Consider the following 20345-nt stretch of genomic DNA (forward strand, 5'->3'; position numbering starts at 1 on the left):
TACCGTTCTAGATATCTGAAATAGGAAAAGAAAGCTGCTGAACTAAAAGTCCTCATCTTTTATCTGAAATAGGGGGGAAATGATGGTACCATTTACAGGCTGGGTTTAAAGCAGGATAAATTGCAAACGTCTGACTATTTAACAAGAAACATACCATTTATTCCCTGTCATTATGCAAAGTTAGTTAGAGACCAGCTACCTACTATATTGCCATGTATGGATCGAAATATGTACTGCTATTGAGCCCCGGACCTAGGTACTTAAATGGAATTGCTGCAGTGACTACCAAGCAATACAAATGTGAGTATCAATACTACGCCTGCTATTTCGACAAAGCATTACGACAAGGATATAGTTTAAACTTGACAACAGCTTAATAGCACAGATTGGTAATGAATTAACTGATATAACTAATTAACCTATGAGATGTTGATCCATGCTTGGGGTGGTTCTGGTTGTGTGTGTGTGTGTGTTAACCCTAAACCATGGAAACAATTTCCCGTTGAATGACAAACATCATCATCATGAATGCTCACCTTGGCTTTGTTGATGGTACAGTGCAAAGCGTTGTTTTCTTGGTCATACAGTAAACTGAAGTCCAAGGTCCCCAACGTAGCTTTAGGAGAGAGAGAGAGAGAGAACATTTTTTATCAGATATCAGAACAGAGATGGCTTCAACTACATGCTACACACTATGGAAGAGAGAGAAAGAGGAGACTACAACAGAAATCAGACGACAGAGTGGAGATGCCTTCAACCGCTTGCTTCGAACACACCACAACTGTGTTTAACCTCACTTTCATATAGGCCTGTCTGCCAATATAGAGTAGAAAATATTTCATGCCTGATCTAGTCCATAGGGTCCATCTGGAGTATAAACTCTTCCAAATGTTTCATTAACTACATGATCATACAAAATAATCCTTTCATTAGCCCTATAAAGGCCTGTTCCACAGCATGGCCCAACACCTGAAACAGCATTACATTGTGCCACTTTCTGTCAGAGAGACCGTTAGTCCAAGACCTTGATACCGCCTGTGTTTGTCTTCTCGCTGGCATCTGGAGGATGCATTAATTCAATAAACATTGAGGCACGTTTGCCCATGGAGGTTGTGTGTGTGCGTGATGCTACGTAGAAAGGCAACAGAGGACACCCGAGGGATTAAACCAGGTTTGTTTTCGATTATCGAGATAGGTGCCCGGGCCGTGACTTCAATTTCTAATACATTTATGAGATGCTGGGGGGAGGGCATTCAGCGGAGGCTTGTGCTCTTTTTTTCCTGTGGAATTGCCTCTCAAATTTGTTTTTCTTTCTACTGTCCCTTCATCACCCCCACCAACAATTTTCTGCCCCTTCGTTGCCTCGTAGTACATAGCTTGTATCAAATCCATTACACCATGTCGTGTCATTATTTCTGTTCTCTAAAAAGGAACATATCCCTGCAGGCAGCATTTTCCCAGCAGCAATCACATAGAGAGGGGGAGAGGGAGCAAAAATTGGCAGGTAATAAAGCCATTACGCAAAATTCAGGGAGGCATGCAACTGTATGGATCTGGCCGATACAGGAGGAGTATCTAATCCTATCTATTCAATGGCTAAACATGTATCTCTCTCTAACTAAGAGTGCTCTTGGTTTTCGTATTGCAAAGCTATCAATTGGTTTCTTCAAAGGATTGAAAATCCTGGAGCAAAAACATGTTTCCATACTATAACGCACCGTCTGTATTCTATTGCAGGGGAAATACAGTAAGCCAATACATACAGTATGGCCGGAGCCACAGGTTGTCTCGCCACAGCATGGCTTTCAGCTGTCTGATGACCGTTTGGTCTCTCAGGTCATTAGATGTGTTAGTACCTCAATTTTCTGCAGTTTTATGTGTTTCACATCCATGGATGGGCTTTCCTGGTACATATAACTGTAAGGGTGGAGTACCTACTGCTCTAGTTTGGCAGCTTGTGTTATGTCACTTGCAACCTCAACACTGCAAAGTGGTGTAGCAGCAACCTACAAACAGGAAGAGAAGGAGCACAGTAACCTACAGACCAACTAGAAAACAACGAATGACATCACAGGAAGAGAAGAAGGAGCACAGTAACCTACAGACCAACTAACAAACAACATCACAGGAAGAGAAGAAGGAGCACAGTAACCTACAGACCAACTAACAAACAACGAATGACGACATCACAGGAAGAGAAGAAGGAGCACAGTAACCTACAGACCAACAAACAAACAACGAATGACATGTAAAATAGTAAATAATGGCTACATCTCAGAAAGTTTTAAACTATCTAGAGGAGTAAAACAAGGTTGTCCACTATCGGCATATCTATTTATTATTGCCATCGAAATGTTAGCTTTTAAAATTAGATCAAACATTAATATTAAGGGATTAGAAATCCAGGGCCTAAAAACTAAGGTGTCATTGTACGCTGATGATTCATGTTTTCTTTTAAAACCACAACTAGAGTCTCTCCACGGCCTCTTAGAGGATCTAGATACATTTGCTATCCTCTCTGGATTAAAACCAAATTATGATAAATGTACCATATTACGTATTGGATCACTAAAAAATACACATTTTACATTGCCATGTAGTTTACCAATTAAATGGTCTGACGGAGATGTGGACATACTCGGTATACAAATCCCAAAAGAAAGAAATGATCTCACTCCAATAAATTTTTATAGAAAGTTAGCAAAAATAGATAAGATCTTGCTACCATGGAAAGGAAAATACCTGTCTATTTGTGAGAAAATCACCCTGATTAACTCTTTAATCATATCACAGTTTACCTATTTGCTTATGGTTTTGCCTACACCTAGTGACCTGCTTTTTAAATTATATGAACAAAAAATATTCCATTTTATTTGGAACGGCAAGCCAGATAAAATTAAAAGGGCCAATTTATATAAAGAATATGAATTCGGAGGGCAGAAATTATTAAAGCATTAGACCTCTCACTAAAGGCATCAGTCATACAAAAGTTATACTTAAATCCAAACTGGTTCTCTAGTAAATTGGTACGAATGTCTCATCCTATGTTCAAGAAGGGCCTTTTTCCCCTTTAATCAGATTACACCTGCTCACTTTCGGTTGTTTGAAAAGGAAATAATCTCCAAAATATCTTTATTTTTTAAACAAGCCTTAGAAAGTTGGTTGCAATTTTAGTTTAATCCACCTGAAAGGACGGAACAAATAGTACAACAAATATTGTGGTGAAATTCAAATATAGTAATTGATTAAAAAAAAATATTTATCGAAGAAATTTTTAAAAAAGGTATAATTTTTGTGAATGATATCATAAATAGGACTGGTGGAGTAATGTCACACATGCAGCTAACACAGACATATGGAAATGTCTGCTCTACCCAAAATTACAACCAATTAATTGCAGCATTACCACAAAAATGGAAGAGGCAAGTAGAAGGGGAAAAAAGTAAGGAACTTGTATGTTGGCCCTATATTAAAGAACATAAATGGTTAAAGAAAAGTGTGATAAATAAAAACATATACCAATTTAATTTAAGGACCAAAAAACCGACAGCTGTGCCATATAAATTGCAAAATAGTTGGGAAGAGATTTTCGATGTACCCATTCCATGGCACATGGTTTATGAATTGATACGCAAAACAATGCCGGATTCAAAACTTCAAATTTTTCAATTTAAATTACTGTGCAAAATTCTTGCAACTAATAGAATGTTATATATATGGGGGATACAATCTTCCCAGCTCTGCAGATTCTGCTGTGAGGAGGCAGAGTCATTAGATCATTTATTTTGGTATTGTCCGTATGTAGCTCGTTTTTGGTCACAGGTCCAGGAATGGCTGAAGAATTGCAACATTTGCATAGAACTAACGCTACAGATAGCAATACTGGGGTATTTGAAAAGCCATAGTCAATCAATCAATCAATAATATAATAATTATTTTAGCAAAAATGTTTATTTTTAATTTACAATCCGTTGAAGCTATGAGAATAGGAAGATTCATATCTTTTGTGAAGCATCACAGCACAGTTGAAAAATATATGGCAAATAAAACTCCGAAATGGATGATGTTGGAAGATAGATGGGAAAGGTTGAGTGGAGCTGAAGGGTGGGACTAATAACAAGATAAACAATGTAGGGCATACGGGACCTGTGAAATGTGTATAGGTGGGGAGCTTTTGTTAAATAGCACAGTTACAAGTGGAAATCAAACTGGATGGACAACAGAAATAGAGGAAGGACTAAGAACAAACAAGAGAGAACAATTATAAAGTAGACTGTGTCTGTAAAATGTGTATAAGATGTATAAATTGAAGGTAAAAACAGAAATGTTTATCAGTTTACTCCAATTGGAGGATCGGTGGTAGGGTTTGCGGGGAATAATAATAAAGGTATATTCTTTAAAAAAGTATGTATGTCTATATAGGTATGTGTATGTATATATGTGTATATGTATGCATACGTGTATGGATATATATATTTACCCCCCAAAAATATGGGGGATTGGAAATGATGCAGACAATTACATTGGAAGCAACATTCTTTCCGCAATATTAAGCTGATCCACCCCTAAAGAAAAAACAAGAAAAAAACAAAAACAAACAACGAATAACATCACAGGAAGAGAAGAAGCAGCACAGTAAACTACAGACCAACAAACAACATCACAGGAAGAGAAGAAGCAGCACAGTAACCTACAGACCAACAAACAACGAATAACATCACAGGAAGAGAAGAAGCAGCACAGTAACCTACAGACCAACAACCAACAGGAAGTCTCTCAATGTGCATGCAGATACAGCCATTCTAAAACATAAGACAGCTGATCGAATCCATGTCAGCAGAAAGTTCACTGCAACAAAGCATTGAAAGGCTCATTGGAATAATGTTAAGAAAATAATTTCCGCCACATAAATTACAACTCTGGCTGTGGGGACAGCCGCTAATTAATGGAAATGCCAATAATACAAAGCGCGGGCCGTTTGGAGCCGGATAAGAGGAGTCATTTTAATTGAACACAGTCTAATTCATCATCAGCACTGACTGGCAGCAGCCTTGGCTTGGTGCAGCCATCTATCCCCATCTTACACAGAATTTTTTCTTTGATTCCATAAACGGTGCCTGCCGCTTTGTGATTAACCTTAGAGTGCCGGCCTACTCTACAGTGCCATAGAAAACTTTGAATCTTTCTCCCCGTTGTGCATATTAGAAAGCACTTTGTGGGTGCATTAGTGGGCTAGGAGAGCCAGGCTATCGCCTCGTCTTTCTTTTGTCGGGGGCACTCAGTGGCTGCCGAGAGAGAGATGTACGTGTGTGTTCAAGTTGGTTATTTGTCATATATACAGTAGATGGAGTACATACTCCCTTGCAGGTTCACCACATGACAATGCAACAACTATAGGAAAGTAAGTTAAGAATAACAATAAAAGCTCAATTAATAAAAATAGGACACAAATTGCCTTTCTCTCAGAGAGAAAGAGAGGAAGAAAGAGAGAGAGATGGCACTAGCCGCCTAATTCCGCTAGTGTGTGTTAGTCTTGCCTGATGAGCCGAAAGCTTCATTAAAAGCTTTTGGGGCGACGCGCAACATTAAATCCCTTCCCCGCGCATTTCCTGGTGACGCACAGATCGAGGCTTCTCAAAGGTTACCTACATTTGGAAGCACATTAAGAGACGGTGTCAGAGAGCCCATCAAGCAAATGAGCACTCCTCTCCTGTCGGCCAAAAACAGCAACAGCAGACGAAGTGCTTCATTATGTGGTTGACAAAAGGGCCACCATTGTTCAGGCGTGGCCACATTGGGGCCTCTGAGTGCTTAATCAAAGCTCATCTAGTTCAATTAAAATGAATAAAATCTTAATTAAGGCTGTGGGTATCGCCTAAATGGGCCTCTTCACTGGGCCTAAGCGTCTGGACAAGTCCTCCTCGATCGTCACTAAACACAACACCATTACCATAATCATATTTCCATTGTGCCCCACAGAAGTCAGGTGGTAAACACAACCCGGTTATCTCCATGGTGATCGAGGAGGGCAAGAAAAAAAGAGAAAAGAAACAGGCCTCTTGTTGTTGTTGGCGAACGGATCGCAGGAATCCTAGGACATGCCGGCGGGCGTTACTGTAAAACTAATCATAAAATGTCAAAGCCATAAAGGCTCAAGGAGAGAAAGGAAATGTTTGGATTCGAGTAGCCAGGGTGTAGGGAAGAGCAAGATTATACCTGACCCAGAATCCTTTAGTCCACTCCTGGGGTCGGTGGCATTATCAAATGCAGAAAATGATTCCTAGCCTTGACAGAAACCACAATTTGTACCGCCCTGCGCTGCATATCAAATGGGTGACTAATAGGTACAATAGGTAAATCATTGTCTTACAGACAACATAAACAAATAGAATGGCAACAGTATTTTCAGTACATTCGGAAAGTATTCACACCCCTTCCATTTTTCCACATTTTGTTATGTAAAATGGATTAAATAATACAAATTCCTCAATCTACAAACAATAACCCATAAAGACAAGGCGAAAACAGGTATAAAAAAATAAACCTTAATAAACCTTTATTCAGACCCTTTGTTATGAGACTCGAAATTGAGGTCATGTGCACTCTTTTTCCATTGCTCATCCTTGAGATGTTTCTACAACTTGATTGGAGTCCACCTGTGGTAAATCCAAATGATTGGACATGATTTGGAAAGTCACACACCTGTCTATATAGGGTCCCACAACTAACAGTGTATGTCAGAGCAAAAACCATGAGGGTGAAGGAATTGTCCGTAGAGCTCTGAGACAGGACTGTGTCGAAGCACAGATCTGGGGAAGGGAACAAAACAATTTCTGCAGCATCGAAGGTCCCCAAGAACACAGTAGCGTCTGTCATTCTTAAATGGAAGAAGTTTGGAACCACCAAGACTCTTCCTAGAGCGGGCCGCCTGGCCAAACTGAGCAATCGGGGAGAAAGGCCTTGGTCAGGGAGTTGACCAAGAACCCAATGGTCACTTTGACAGAGCTCCAGAGTTCCTCTCTGGAGATGGGAGAACCTTCCAGAAAGACAACCATCTCTGCAGTACTCCACCAATCAGGCCTTTATGGTAGAGTGGCCAGACGAAAATCACTCCTCAGTAAAATATACATGACAGCCCGCTTGGAGTTTGCCAAAAGGCACCTAAAGGACTCTCAGACAATGAGGCACAAGATTCTGTGTTCTGATGTAACCAAGACCAAGAACTCTTTGGCCTGAATGCCAAGCGTCATGTCTGGAGGAAACCTGGCACCATCCCTACGGTGAAGCACGGGGGTGGCAGCATCATGCTGTGGGGATGTTTTTCAGTGGCAGGGACTGGGAGACTAGTCAGGGTCGAGGGAAAGATGAACGGAGAAAAGTACAGAGATCCTTGATGAAAACCTGCTCCAGAGTGCTCAGGACCTGCGACTGGGGCGAAGGATCACCTGCCAACAGGACAACAACCCTAAGCACACAGTTAAGACAATGCAGGAGTGGCTTCGGGACAAGTCTATGAATGTCCTTGAGTGGCTCAGCCAGAGCTCAGACTTGAACCTGAACATCTCTGGAGACCTGAAATAGCTGTGCAGCAACGCTCCCCATCCAACCTGACAGAGCTTGGGAGGATCTACAGAGAAGAATGGGAGAAACTCCCCAAATACTGGTGTGCCAAGCTCGTAGCGTCATACCCAAGAAGACTGGAGGCTGTAATCACTGCCAAAGGTGCTTCAACAAAGTACTGAGTAAAAGGTTTAAATACTTATGTACAGTTGAAGTTGAACATTTACACACACTTAGGTTGGAGTCATTAAAACCACTCCACAAATGTCTTGTTAACAAATTAGAGTTTTGGCAAGTCGGCAAGGACATCTACTTTGTGCATGACAAGTAATTTTTCCAACAATTTTTTACAGACAGATTATTTGACTGTATCACAATTACAGTGGGTCAGAAGTTTACATACACTAAGTTGACTGTGCCAGTAAACAGATTGGAAAATTCCAGAAAATGATGTGATGGCTTTAGAAGCTTCTGATAGGCTAATTAACATAATTTGAGTCAATTGCAGGTGTACCCGTGGATGTATTTCAAGGCCTACCTTCAAACTCAGTGCCTCTTTGCTTGACAACATGGGAATATCAAAAGAAACCAGCCAAGACCTCAGGAAAACAATTGGAGACTGTCACAAGTCTGGTTCACCATTGGGAGCAATTTCCAAACGCCTTAACCTGTTTGGGCTGCAGGGGCAGTATTGAGTAGCCGGATAAAAGGTGCCCATTTCAAAAGGCCTCATACTCAATTCTCACTCGTACAATATGCATATTATTATTACTATTGGATAGAAAACACTAGTTTCTAAAACCGTTTCAATTATATCTGTGAGTAAAACAGAACTCCTTTTGCAGCAAACTTCCTGACAGGAAGTGGAAAATCTGAAATCGATGCTCTGTTCTAGGGCCTGCCTATTAATGTCCTTGATATTTATTAGTATAGATGCACTTCATACGTCTTCCACTAGATGTCGACAGGCAGTGAGAGAAGAAATGGAGTGAATAACTTGATCTGGGGTCGAACAAAAGCTCTTTGTATGACGTGTCACCAGTTTCCTGTTTTCTGGAGAGCGTGTGAAGGGACATGGTTTTGCCTTCTGTACAGCTGTCGTTATAGACGACTAATATCTCTGGCTTTGATTTTATTTGATACGTGACAATATCATCGTAAAGTATGTTTTTTCATTATAGTTTCATTAGATTATTGAAATTTTTTCGGGACGTTAGGCGTGTTGCGTTGTGTGCCTTTGTTCGGGAAGGAGAGCTTCGAGCCACTTTGCTAGCTTTCTGTGCTAATTGACTGGAGAAGATGACATTCTAAATCCAAACAACGATTGTTCCCGACAAAGGACCCCTTGTACAACATTCTGATGAAAGATCGTCAAAAGTAGGACCCATTTTATGATGCTATATCTGTCGAACATGTGAAATAGTCGTTTGCGCCCAGATTTTGGGTACTCTCTCGCTATACCTAAGCTGGATGTCGTAATGAAGTTATTTTTAGAATTCTAACACGGTGATTGCATTAAGAACTAGTGTATCTATCATTTCCTATACAACATGTATTTTTTAGTAACGTTTATGTATAGTTATTTGGTCAGAATATGTGAGTGCCATAAAAATATCCGCACATTCTGGGAAAAAGATGCTACGTTAGCACAATGTATAACCACTGATTTCAGCTCTAAATATGCACATTTTCAAACAAAACATAAGTGTATGTATAACCAGATGTTATAGGACTGTCATCTGATGAAGCTTATCAAGGTTAGTCAAATTATATTTCTTTTGCTGGTTTATTCGCTATCGCTAACGTGCCTATTGCTATCGCTAACGTGCCTTGATGAATGAATGCGGTAGTGTGGTAGGCTATTGTAGTAAGCTAATATAATGCTATATTGTGTTTTCGCTGTAAAACACTTTTTTTAAAAATCGGAAATATTGGCTGGATTCACAAGATGTTTGTCTTTAATTTGCTATACACCATCGATTTTTCAGAAATGTTTTATGATGAGTATTTAGGTATTTGACGTTGGTGTCTGTAATTACTCTGGCTGCGTCGGTCCTATTTGTTTGTTACCACTATTAGCTGTGGTAAAACTGATTTATACCTCAAATATGCACATTTTTCGAACAAAACATAGATTTATTGTATAACATGTTATAAGACTGTCATCTGATGAAGTTGTTTCTTGGTTAGGTTGGTTGGTTCTTGGTTAGTTAGGTTGGCTTTGTGCATGCTACCTGTGCTGTGAAAAATGTCTGTCCTTTTTTGTATTTGGTGGTGAGCTAACATAAATATATGTGGTGTTCTCGCTGTAAAACATTTAAAAAATCGGACATGTTGGCTGGATTCACAAGATGTTTATCTTTCATATGCTGTATTGGAATTGTACCTTTCATCTAGTGTCTTGGACTTGTTAATGTGTGAAAGTTAAATATTTCTAAAAAATATATTTTGAATTTCGCGCCCTGCACTTGAAGTGGCTGTTGTCATATTGTGCCCGGCTTCGGGCTTGCAGCCCAAAGAAGTTAAGGTACCACGTTCATCTGTACAAACAATAGTACGCAAGTATAAATACCATGGGACCACGCAGCCGTCACACCGCTCAAGAAGGAGACGCGTTCTGTCTCCTAGAGATGACTACGTTCATCTCTAGGAGACAGAACGCGTCTCCTTCTTGAGCGTGCAAATCCCAGATGAACGTGCAAATCCCAGAGATGAACGTGCAAATCAAATCCCTTGTGTAGATGCTGGAGGAAACAGGTTCAAAAAAGTATCAATATCCACAGTAAAACGAGTCCTATATCGACGAAACCTGAAAGGCCGCTCAGCAAGGAAGAAGCCCCTGCTCCAAAACTGCCATAAAAAAGCCAGACTATGGTTTGCAACTGTACATGGGGACAAAGATCGTTGTTTTTGGAGAAATGTCCTCTGGTCTGATGAAACAAAAATAGAACTGTTTGGCCATAATGACCATCGTTATGTTTGGAGGAAAAAGAGGGACGCTTGCAAGCCGAAAAACACAATCTCAACCGTGAAGCACGGGGTTGGCAGCATCATGTTGTGGGTGTGCTTTGCTGCAGGATAGACTGTGGCACTTCACAAAATAGATGGCATCATGAGGTAGGAAAATTATGTGGATATATTGAAGCAACATCTCAAGACATCAGTCAGGATGTTAAAGCTTGGGTCTTCCAAATGGACAATGAACCCAAGCATTCTTCCAAAGTTGTGGCAAAATGGCTGAAGGACAACAAAGTCAAGGTACTGGAGTGGCCAAAAACCCGATCTCAATCCTATAGAACATTTGTGGGCAGAACTGAAAAAGCGTGTGCGAGCAAGGAGGTCTACAAACCTAACTCAGTTACACCAGCTTTGTCAGGAGGAAATCGGCCAAAATTCACCCAACTTATTGTGGGAAGTTTGTGGAAGGCTACCCAAAACGTTTGACCCAAGTTAAACAATTGAAAGGCAACGCTACCAAATACCAATTGAGTGTATGTAAACTTCTGACCCACTGGGAATGTGATGAAAGAAATAAAAGCTAAAATAAATCATTCTCTCAACTATTATTCTGACATTTCACATTCTTAAAAAAGTAGTGATCCGAACTGACCTAAAACAGGGAATTTTTACTTGGATTAAATGTCAGGAATTGTGAAAAACGGAGTTTAAATGTATTCGGCTAAGGTGTATGTAAACCTCCAACTTCAACTGTAAATGTAATATTTAAGTTCTTTATTTTTAATACATTTGCAAACATTTATGAAAAGCTGTTTTTGCTTTGCCATCATGGGATATTGTGTGTAGATTGATGAGGGGAAAAATAATTTAATTAATTTGAGAATAAGGCTGTAATGTAACAAAATGTGGAAAAAGTCAAGGGGTACGAATACTTTCCGAATGCACTTTATATCTATCAATCACAGTGAGCTCCAAAAGTATTGGGACAGTGATTATCCATAATCATGGTAGCATCCACAATGTTCTGGGACACTGTAAAGTCCATGGAGAATAAGAGCACCTCCTCCCAGCTGCCCACTGCTCTGAGGCTAGGAAACACTGTCACCACCGATAAATCCACTATAATTTCAATAAGCATTTCTCTACGGCTGCCCATGCTTTCCACCTGGCTACCCCTACCCCGGTCAACTGCCCGGGATCCTCCACAGCAACCCGCCAAAGCCCCAGTCATTTCTCCTTTACCCAAATCCAGATAGCTGAAGTTCTGAAAGAGCTACAAAATCTGGACCCCTACAAATCAGCCAGGCTAGACAATCAGTCGAAATTGTTGCAACCCCTATTACTAGCCTGTTCAACCTCTCTTTCGTATCGTCTGAGATTCCCAAAGATTGGAAAGCTGCCAGGGTCATCCCACTCTTCAAAAGGGGGTGACACTCTAGACACAAACTGCTACACACCTACATCTATCTGCCTAAGGTCTTCGAAAGCCAAGTTAACAAACAGATTACAGACCATTTCGAATCCCACCGTACCTTCTCCGCTGTGCAATCTGGTTTCAGAGCTGGTCATGGGTGCACCTCAGCCACGCTCAATGTCTTAAACGACATCATAACCGCAATCGTTAAGAGACATTACTGTGGAGCCGTATTCATCGACCTGGCCAAGGCTTTCGACTCTGTCAATCACCACATTCTTGTTGGCAGACTCGACAGCCTTGGTTTCTCAAATGATTGCCTCGCCTGGTTTACCAACTACTTCTCTGATAGAGTTCAGTGTGTCAAATCGGAGGGCCTGTTGTCTTGACCTCTGGCAGTCTCTATGGGGGTGCCACAGGTTTCAATTCTCGGGCCGACTCTCTTCTCTGTATATATCAATGATGTTGCTCTTGCTGCTGGTGATTCTCTGATCCACCTCTACGCAGACGACACCATTCTGTATACTTCTGGCCCTTCTTTGGACACTGTGTTAACAACCCTCCAGACGAGCTTCAATGCGATACAACTCTCCTTCCGTGGCCTCCAACTGCTCTTAAACGCAAGTAAAACTAAATGCATGCTCTTCAACCGATCACTGCCCGCACCTGCTCGCCCGTCCAGCATCACTACTCTGAACGGCTCTGACTTAGAATACGTGGACAACTACAAATACCTAGGTGTCTTGTTAGACTGTAACCTCTCCTTCCAGACTCACATTAAGCATCTTCAATCCAAAATTAAATCTAGAATTGGCATCCTATATCACAACAAAGCATCCTTCACTCATGCTGCCAAACATACCCTTGTAAAACTGACCATCCTACCGATCCTCGACTTCGGTGATGCCATCTATAAAATAGCCCCCAACACTCTACTCAACAAACTGGATGCAGTCCATCACAGTGCCATCCGTTTTGTCACCAAAGCCCTATACACTACCCACCATTGTGACCTGTACGCTCTCGTTGGCTGGCCCTCGCTTCATACTCGTCGCCACACCAACTGGCTACAGGTTATCTACAAGTCTCTGCTAGGTAAAGCCCCGCCTTATCTCTTCACACTGGTCACCATAGGAGCACCCACTCGTAGCACGTATATCTCACTGGTCACCCGCAAAGCCAATTCCTCCTTCGGTCGTCTTTCCTTCCAGTTCTCTGCTGCCAATGACTGGAACGAACTGCAAAAATCTCTGAAGGTGGAGACTCAGATCTCCCTCACTAGATTTAAGCACCAGCTGTCAGAGCAGCTCACAGATCACTGCACCTGTACATAGCCCATCTGTAAACAGCCCATCTACCTACCTCATCCCCATACTGTATTTCTTTATTTTGCTCCTTTGCACCCCAGTATCTCTACTTGCACATTCATCTTCTGCACATCTACCATTCCAGTGTTTAATTGCTATATTGTAATTACTTCACCACCATGGCCTATTTATTGCCTTAACTCCCTTATCTTACCTCATTTGCACTCACTGTATATAGACTTTTTGTTTTACTGTATTATTGACTATGTTTTGTTCATTCCATGTGTAACTGTGTTGTTGTATGTGTCGAATTGCTATGCTTTATCTTGGCCAGGTCGCAGTTGCAAATGAGAACTTGTTCTCAACTAGCATACCTGGTTAAATAAAATAAAAAGTGTTTTATTTTCATGTAGAAGTGTTTCGAAACGTATTCTATTATTTTGTACAAAAATGACAAGTACAAAAAGTGGTGTAATTTCTAAACGGTTCACCTGATATGGATGACAATACCCTCATATTAAAGCTGACAGTCTGCACTTTAACCACACAGTCATGATCTAATTTCAAATCCATTGTGCTAGAGTACAGAGCCAAAACAAACCAAAGGTTCTCAACTGTCCCAATACTTTTGGAGCTCACTGTATTTCTAATTACAAAGTCCAGCATTTACAATTGCATGCAGACCGTATCCCACAAGTAAAAGGCCTGTCATTGGAATAGCATCATTACATGATTATCTAAAAAGGTTTCCCGCTGACCTTTTCAAAGACTCATCTTTGACATTTTGCAAATTTGACAGTATTTGATGGCATTTGCGCCCAGACACCGCTTTCTTCTCTGTGTAAAGATTTCCTATTTGACAGAAATCAGAGTTTCTTATTATGAGAAGAAAGGATATGATGATTGTGTTTTGAATCTGTCTATTATGTGATGATTACACCATCTGATTCTTAAACTATTGGTTATGAATAAGTGCAAACGCAGCAAAAAAAAGAAACGTCCCTTTTTCAGGACCCTGTCTTTCCAAGATAATTTGTAAAAATGCAAGTAACTTCACAGATCTTCATTGTAAAGGGTTTAAACATTGTTTCCCATGCTTGTTCAATGAACCATAAACAATTAATGAACATGCACCCGTGGAAAGGTCATTAAGACACTAACAGCTTACAGATGGTAGGCAATTAAGGTCACAGTTAAGTAAACTTAGGACACTAAAGAGGCCTTTCTACTGAAAAACACCAAAAGAAAGATTCCCAGGGTCCCTGCTCATTTGCGTGAACGTGCAATAGGCATGCTGCAAGGAGGCATGAGGACTGCAGATGTGGCCAGGGCAATAAATTGCAATGTCCGTACTGTAAGACGCCTAAGACAGCGCTACAGAGAGACAGGACGGACAGCTGATTGTCCTCGCAGTGGCAGACCACGTGTAACAACACCTGCACAGGATCGGTACATCTGAACATCACACCTGCGAGACAGGTACAGGATGGCAACAACAACTGCCCGAGTTACACCAGGAACGCACAATCCCTATCAGTGCTCAGACTGTCCGCAATAGGCTGAGAGAGGCTGGACTGAGGGCTTGTAGGCCTGTTGTGAGGCTGGACCAGACAGGACTGGCAAAAAGTGCTCTTCACTGACGAGTTGCGGTTTTGTCTCAGCAGGGGTGATGGTCGGATTTGCGTTTATCGTCGAAGGAATGAGCATTATACCGAGGCCTGTACTCTGGAGCGGGATCGATTTGGAGGTGGAGGGTCCGTCATGGTCTGGGGCGGTGTGTCACAGCATCATCGAAACGAGCTTGTTGTCATTGCAGGCAGGCAATCTCAACGCTGTGCGTTACAGGGAAGACATCCTCCTCCCTCATGTGGTACCCTTCCTGCAGGCTCATCCTATTGTCCCTCCAGCATGACAATGCCACCAGCCATACTGCTCGTTCTGTGCGTGATTTCCTGCAAGACAGAAATGTCAGTGTTCTGCCATGGCCAGTGAAGAGCCCGGATCTCAATCTCATTGAGCACGTCTGGGACCTGTTGGATCGGAGGGTGAGGGCTCGAGCCATTCCCCCCAGGAATGTCCGGGAACTTGCAGGTGCCTTGGTGGAAGAGTGGGTTAACATCTCACAGCAAGAACTGGCAAATCTGGTGCAGTCCACGAGGAGGAGATGCACTGCAGTACTTAATGTAGGCTAAATGTAGCTACGCAGTTGGTCTATAGAATTACATTTTCTTCTGTTTTTGTGTGAGTTATTTGCTACATTGTCACTGTATTTTTGACACTGACTTACTTTTGATTTTGTTTAGGGACACATTATTCCATTTCTGTTAGTCACATATCTGTGGAACTTGTTCAGTTTATGTCTCAATTGTTGAATCTTATGTTCATACAAATATTTAAACATGTTAAATTTGCTGAAAATAAACAGTTCACAGTGAGGACATTTTTGTTGTTGTTATCGAGTTTATATTACCAAACCTAAGATATATTATACAATATATATGCCATTTAGAGGACACTTTAATCCAAAGCAACTTGCAGTAATGCGTACATACATTTCATATGTATGTACGCATTACGAGAATCAAACCCACAATCCCAACCTCTCCTTTGCTTTAGCGTAGCCTCTTCTGTAGCCTGTCAAATATGTGTCTGTCTATCCCTGTTCTCTCCTCTCTGCACAGACCATACAAACGCCTCACACCGCGTGGCCGCGCCCACCCTAACCTGGTGGTCCCAGCCCGCACGACCCACGTGGAGTTCCAGGTCTCCGGTAGCCTCTGGAACTGCCGATCCGCGGCCAACAAGGCAGAGCTCATCTCAGCCTATGCCTCCCTCCAGTCCCTCGACTTCTTGGCACTGACGGAAACATGGCTCACCACAGATAACACTGCTACTCCTACTGCTCTCTCTTCGTCTGCCCACGTGTTCTCGCACACCCCGAGAGCTTCTGGTCAGCGGGGTGGTGGCACCGGGATCCTCATCTCTCCCAAGTGGTCATTCTCTCTTTCTCCCCTTACCCATCTGTCTATCGCCTCCTTTGAATTCCATGCTGTCACAGTTACCAGCCCTTTCAAGCTTAACATCCTTATCATTTATCGCCCTCCAGGTTCCCTTGGAGAGTTCATCAATGAGCTTGATGCCTTGATAAGCTCCTTTCCTGAGGACGGCTCACCTCTCACAGTTCTGGGTGACTTTAACCTCCCCATGTCTACCTTTGACTCATTCCTCTCTGCCTCCTTCTTTCCACTCCTCTCCTCTTTTGACCTCACCCTCTCACCTTCCCCCCCTACTCACAAGGCAGGCAATACGCTTGACCTCATCTTTACTAGATGCTGTTCTTCCACTAACCTCATTGCAACTCCCCTCCAAGTCTCCGACCACTACCTTGTATCCTTTTCCCTCTCGCTCTCGTCCAACACTTCCCACACTGCCCCTACTCGGATGGTATCGCGCCGTCCCAACCTTCGCTCTCTCTCCCCCGCTACTCTCTCCTCTTCCATCCTATCATCTCTTCCCTCTGCCCAAACCTTCTCCAACCTATCTCCTGATTCTGCCTCCTCAACCCTCCTCTCCTCCCTTTCTGCATCCTTTGACTCTCTATGTCCCCTATCCTCCAGGCCGGCTCGGTCCTCCCCTCCCGCTCCGTGGCTCGACGACTCATTGCGAGCTCACAGAACAGGGCTCCGGGCAGCCGAGCGGAAATGGAGGAAAACTCGCCTCCCTGCGGACCTGGCATCCTTTCACTCCCTCCTCTCTACATTTTCCTCTTCTGTCTCTGCTGCTAAAGCCACTTTCTACCACTCTAAATTCCAAGCATCTGCCTCTAACCCTAGGAAGCTCTTTGCCACCTTCTCCTCCCTCCTGAATCCTCCTCCCCCTCCCCCCCCCCTCCTCCCTCTCTGCAGACGACTTCGTCAACCATTTTGAAAAGAAGGTCGACGACATCCGATCCTCGTTTGCTAAGTCAAACGACACCGCTGGTTCTGCTCACACTGCCCTACCCTGTGCTTTGACCTCTTTCTCTCCCCTCTCTCCAGATGAAATCTCGCGTCTTGTGACGGCCGGCCGCCCAACAACCTGCCCGCTTGACCCTATCCCCTCCTCTCTTCTCCAGACCATTTCCGGAGACCTTCTCCCTTACCTCACCTCGCTCATCAACTCATCCCTGACCGCTGGCTACGTCCCTTCCGTCTTCAAGAGAGCGAGAGTTGCACCCCTTCTGAAAAAACCTACACTCGATCCCTCCGATGTCAACAACTACAGACCAGTATCCCTTCTTTCTTTTCTCTCCAAAACTCTTGAACGTGCCGTCCTTGGCCAGCTCTCCTGCTATCTCTCTCAGAATGACCTTCTTGATCCAAATCAGTCAGGTTTCAAGACTAGTCACTCAACTGAGACTGCTCTTCTCTGTATCACGGAGGCGCTCCGCACTGCTAAAGCTAACTCTCTTTCCTCTGCTCTCATCCTTCTAGACCTATCGGCTGCCTTCGATACTGTGAACCATCAGATCCTCCTCTCCACCCTCTCCGAGTTGGGCATCTCCGGCGCGGCCCACGCTTGGATTGCGTCCTACCTGACAGGTCGCTCCTACCAGGTGGCGTGGCGAGAATCTGTCTCCTCACCACGCGCTCTCACCACTGGTGTCCCCCAGGGCTCTGTTCTAGGCCCTCTCCTATTCTCGCTATACACCAAGTCACTTGGCTCTGTCATAACCTCACATGGTCTCTCCTATCATTGCTATGCAGACGACACACAACTAATCTTCTCCTTTCCCCCTTCTGATGACCAGGTGGCGAATCGCATCTCTGCATGTCTGGCAGACATATCAGTGTGGATGACGGATCACCACCTCAAGCTGAACCTCGGCAAGACGGAGCTGCTCTTCCTCCCGGGGAAGGACTGCCCGTTCCATGATCTCGCCATCACGGTTGACAACTCCATTGTGTCCTCCTCCCAGAGCGCTAAGAACCTTGGCGTGATCCTGGACAACACCCTGTCGTTCTCAACTAACATCAAGGCGGTGGCCCGTTCCTGTAGGTTCATGCTCTACAACATCCGCAGAGTACGACCCTGCCTCACACAGGAAGCGGCGCAGGTCCTAATCCAGGCACTTGTCATCTCCCGTCTGGATTACTGCAACTCGCTGTTGGCTGGGCTCCCTGCCTGTGCCATCAAACCCCTACAACTCATCCAGAACGCCGCAGCCCGTCTGGTGTTCAACCTTCCCAAGTTCTCTCACGTCACCCCGCTCCTCCGCTCTCTCCACTGGCTTCCAGTTGAAGCTCGCATCCGCTACAAGACCATGGTGCTTGCCTACGGAGCTGTGAGGGGAACGGCACCTCAGTACCTTCAGGCTCTGATCAGGCCCTACACCCAAACAAGGGCACTGCGTTCATCCACCTCTGGCCTGCTCGCCTCCCTACCACTGAGGAAGTACAGTTCCCGCTCAGCCCAATCAAAACTGTTCGCTGCTCTGGCACCCCAATGGTGGAACAAACTCCCTCACGACGCCAGGACAGCGGAGTCAATCACCACCTTCCGGAGACACCTGAAACCCCACCTCTTCAAGGAATACCTAGGATAGGATAAAGCAATCCTTCTGCCCCCCCCCCCCCCCCCTTAAAAGATGTAGATGCACTATTGTAAAGTGGCTGTTCCACTGGATGTCATTAGGTGAATGCACCAATTTGTAAGTCGCTCTGGATAAGAGCGTCTGCTAAATGACTTAAATGTAAATGTAAATGTTTGAAAGCACCATGCTCTATCAACTGAGCCACACTGGACAAGTGAAAAGGTCAGCCTACCAAACCTCACTTCATCGCTCCAGTTTGAAGGCGTATGTGCTCACACCAGTTCAGGGAATCATTTGATGTTTTCAGACATGGATGTCCATTGATATTATCCCCTATTAATACAATTGTTTGGTCCTTGCCTGGAGAATGTTATACCAGTACTATTCTTGTTTATTTTACAGAATACTCACTCACTCACTCAGGTACCTTGCAAAAATGTGATCTGTCACGCCTGCTCCTGCTCCCTCTCTGGCACTCGAGGTAATAATGGCTGCCCATCATGACGCACACTTGTCTACATCGTTACGCGTTTTAGCGCTTCATTGGACTCACCTGGACTCCATCACTTTATTGATTGTCTCCCCTATATCTGTCTATTCCTCAGTTTCATCCCCGTGTCAGCATTAATGTTGTTTTGTTTCCCTTGTCCAGACACTGTCCGTGGTTTGTTTCATGTTTGTTATTTATTAAATATTCACTCCCTGTACTTGCGTGAAGTAGAAGTCCGTCCCTGGCCGCGGGCAGCATTTGGTACTTTAACGCACGCACACATTCATCACTCCTCCCTGCTCCGTTATAAGATAAGTTAATGTGGGTCGACACACAATTTAACTTCTGTCTTACTATATACATTCCACACTTATGTCAGTGTTCATATTTAAGATTTGCAATATTTATTATACTTATCTATGTTGTGGATGAGCGCTTTGCTTGTTTGTTCTGTTCCTCTCTCTCCATCTCGGTAGCTTCCAGGTATGCTGGAAAAGGACCCGCGCTAAGAGAATTGGGCTGACTTTATAGTGCCTGTCCCAAATGGCTCATTAATGTCAATGGGCATTTTGAAAGATTACATCACTACTGAAAGTATGTTATAAATGTTATTGTTTAAAAAAACGTGTTGCAATGTATATCCTTTTAGTATGTTTAGTTAAGGGAAAATGTAGGTTTGGCTAGGTAATTGCTTAATTAATTAGTGTTAATTGTTCTGAGGGGAGGGGCTAGCCCTACAAAAGGAGCCTCTCTTTCAGTTCATGGAGGATGCATTTTGGATTGAGCTGTGGACGGGGCAGCATTGTTTTTAAGCTGTCCCATAAGATATATGTTTGATGGCAGTACTGTTGTTTTTGTTCTGGAATCACTTTGTAAATAAACACCCTTGCACAGAAGAACTTTTGTGGCTCCGCCATCTTTTTATTTTGATAGAGGTTAGGTTTTTCAGTTTAGCCCTCTGGCCTACTCTACGTGACAACTTGCTTCTCGTTTCCCAGCGACAGTCCTCACAGTGATCCACTGATTAAAATCGTCTTGTGCAGT

General features: G+C 43.3%; 1 protein-coding gene across 1 annotated transcript in view; it reads right to left on the reverse strand.

Moving 5' to 3' along the window:
• LOC129868134 (double C2-like domain-containing protein beta) overlaps nucleotides 1-20345 on the reverse strand; it is a 184437-nt gene that overhangs the window by 96532 nt on the left and 67560 nt on the right. The window contains exon 2 of the mRNA XM_055941804.1: nucleotides 537-616. Within this exon, the coding sequence (XP_055797779.1) occupies nucleotides 537-616 (80 nt within the window). The remainder of the gene's footprint in view (nucleotides 1-536; nucleotides 617-20345) is intronic.

Source organism: Salvelinus fontinalis, chromosome 13, assembly GCF_029448725.1.
Source record: "Salvelinus fontinalis isolate EN_2023a chromosome 13, ASM2944872v1, whole genome shotgun sequence".
Classification (NCBI taxonomy): Eukaryota; Metazoa; Chordata; class Actinopteri; order Salmoniformes; family Salmonidae; genus Salvelinus; species Salvelinus fontinalis.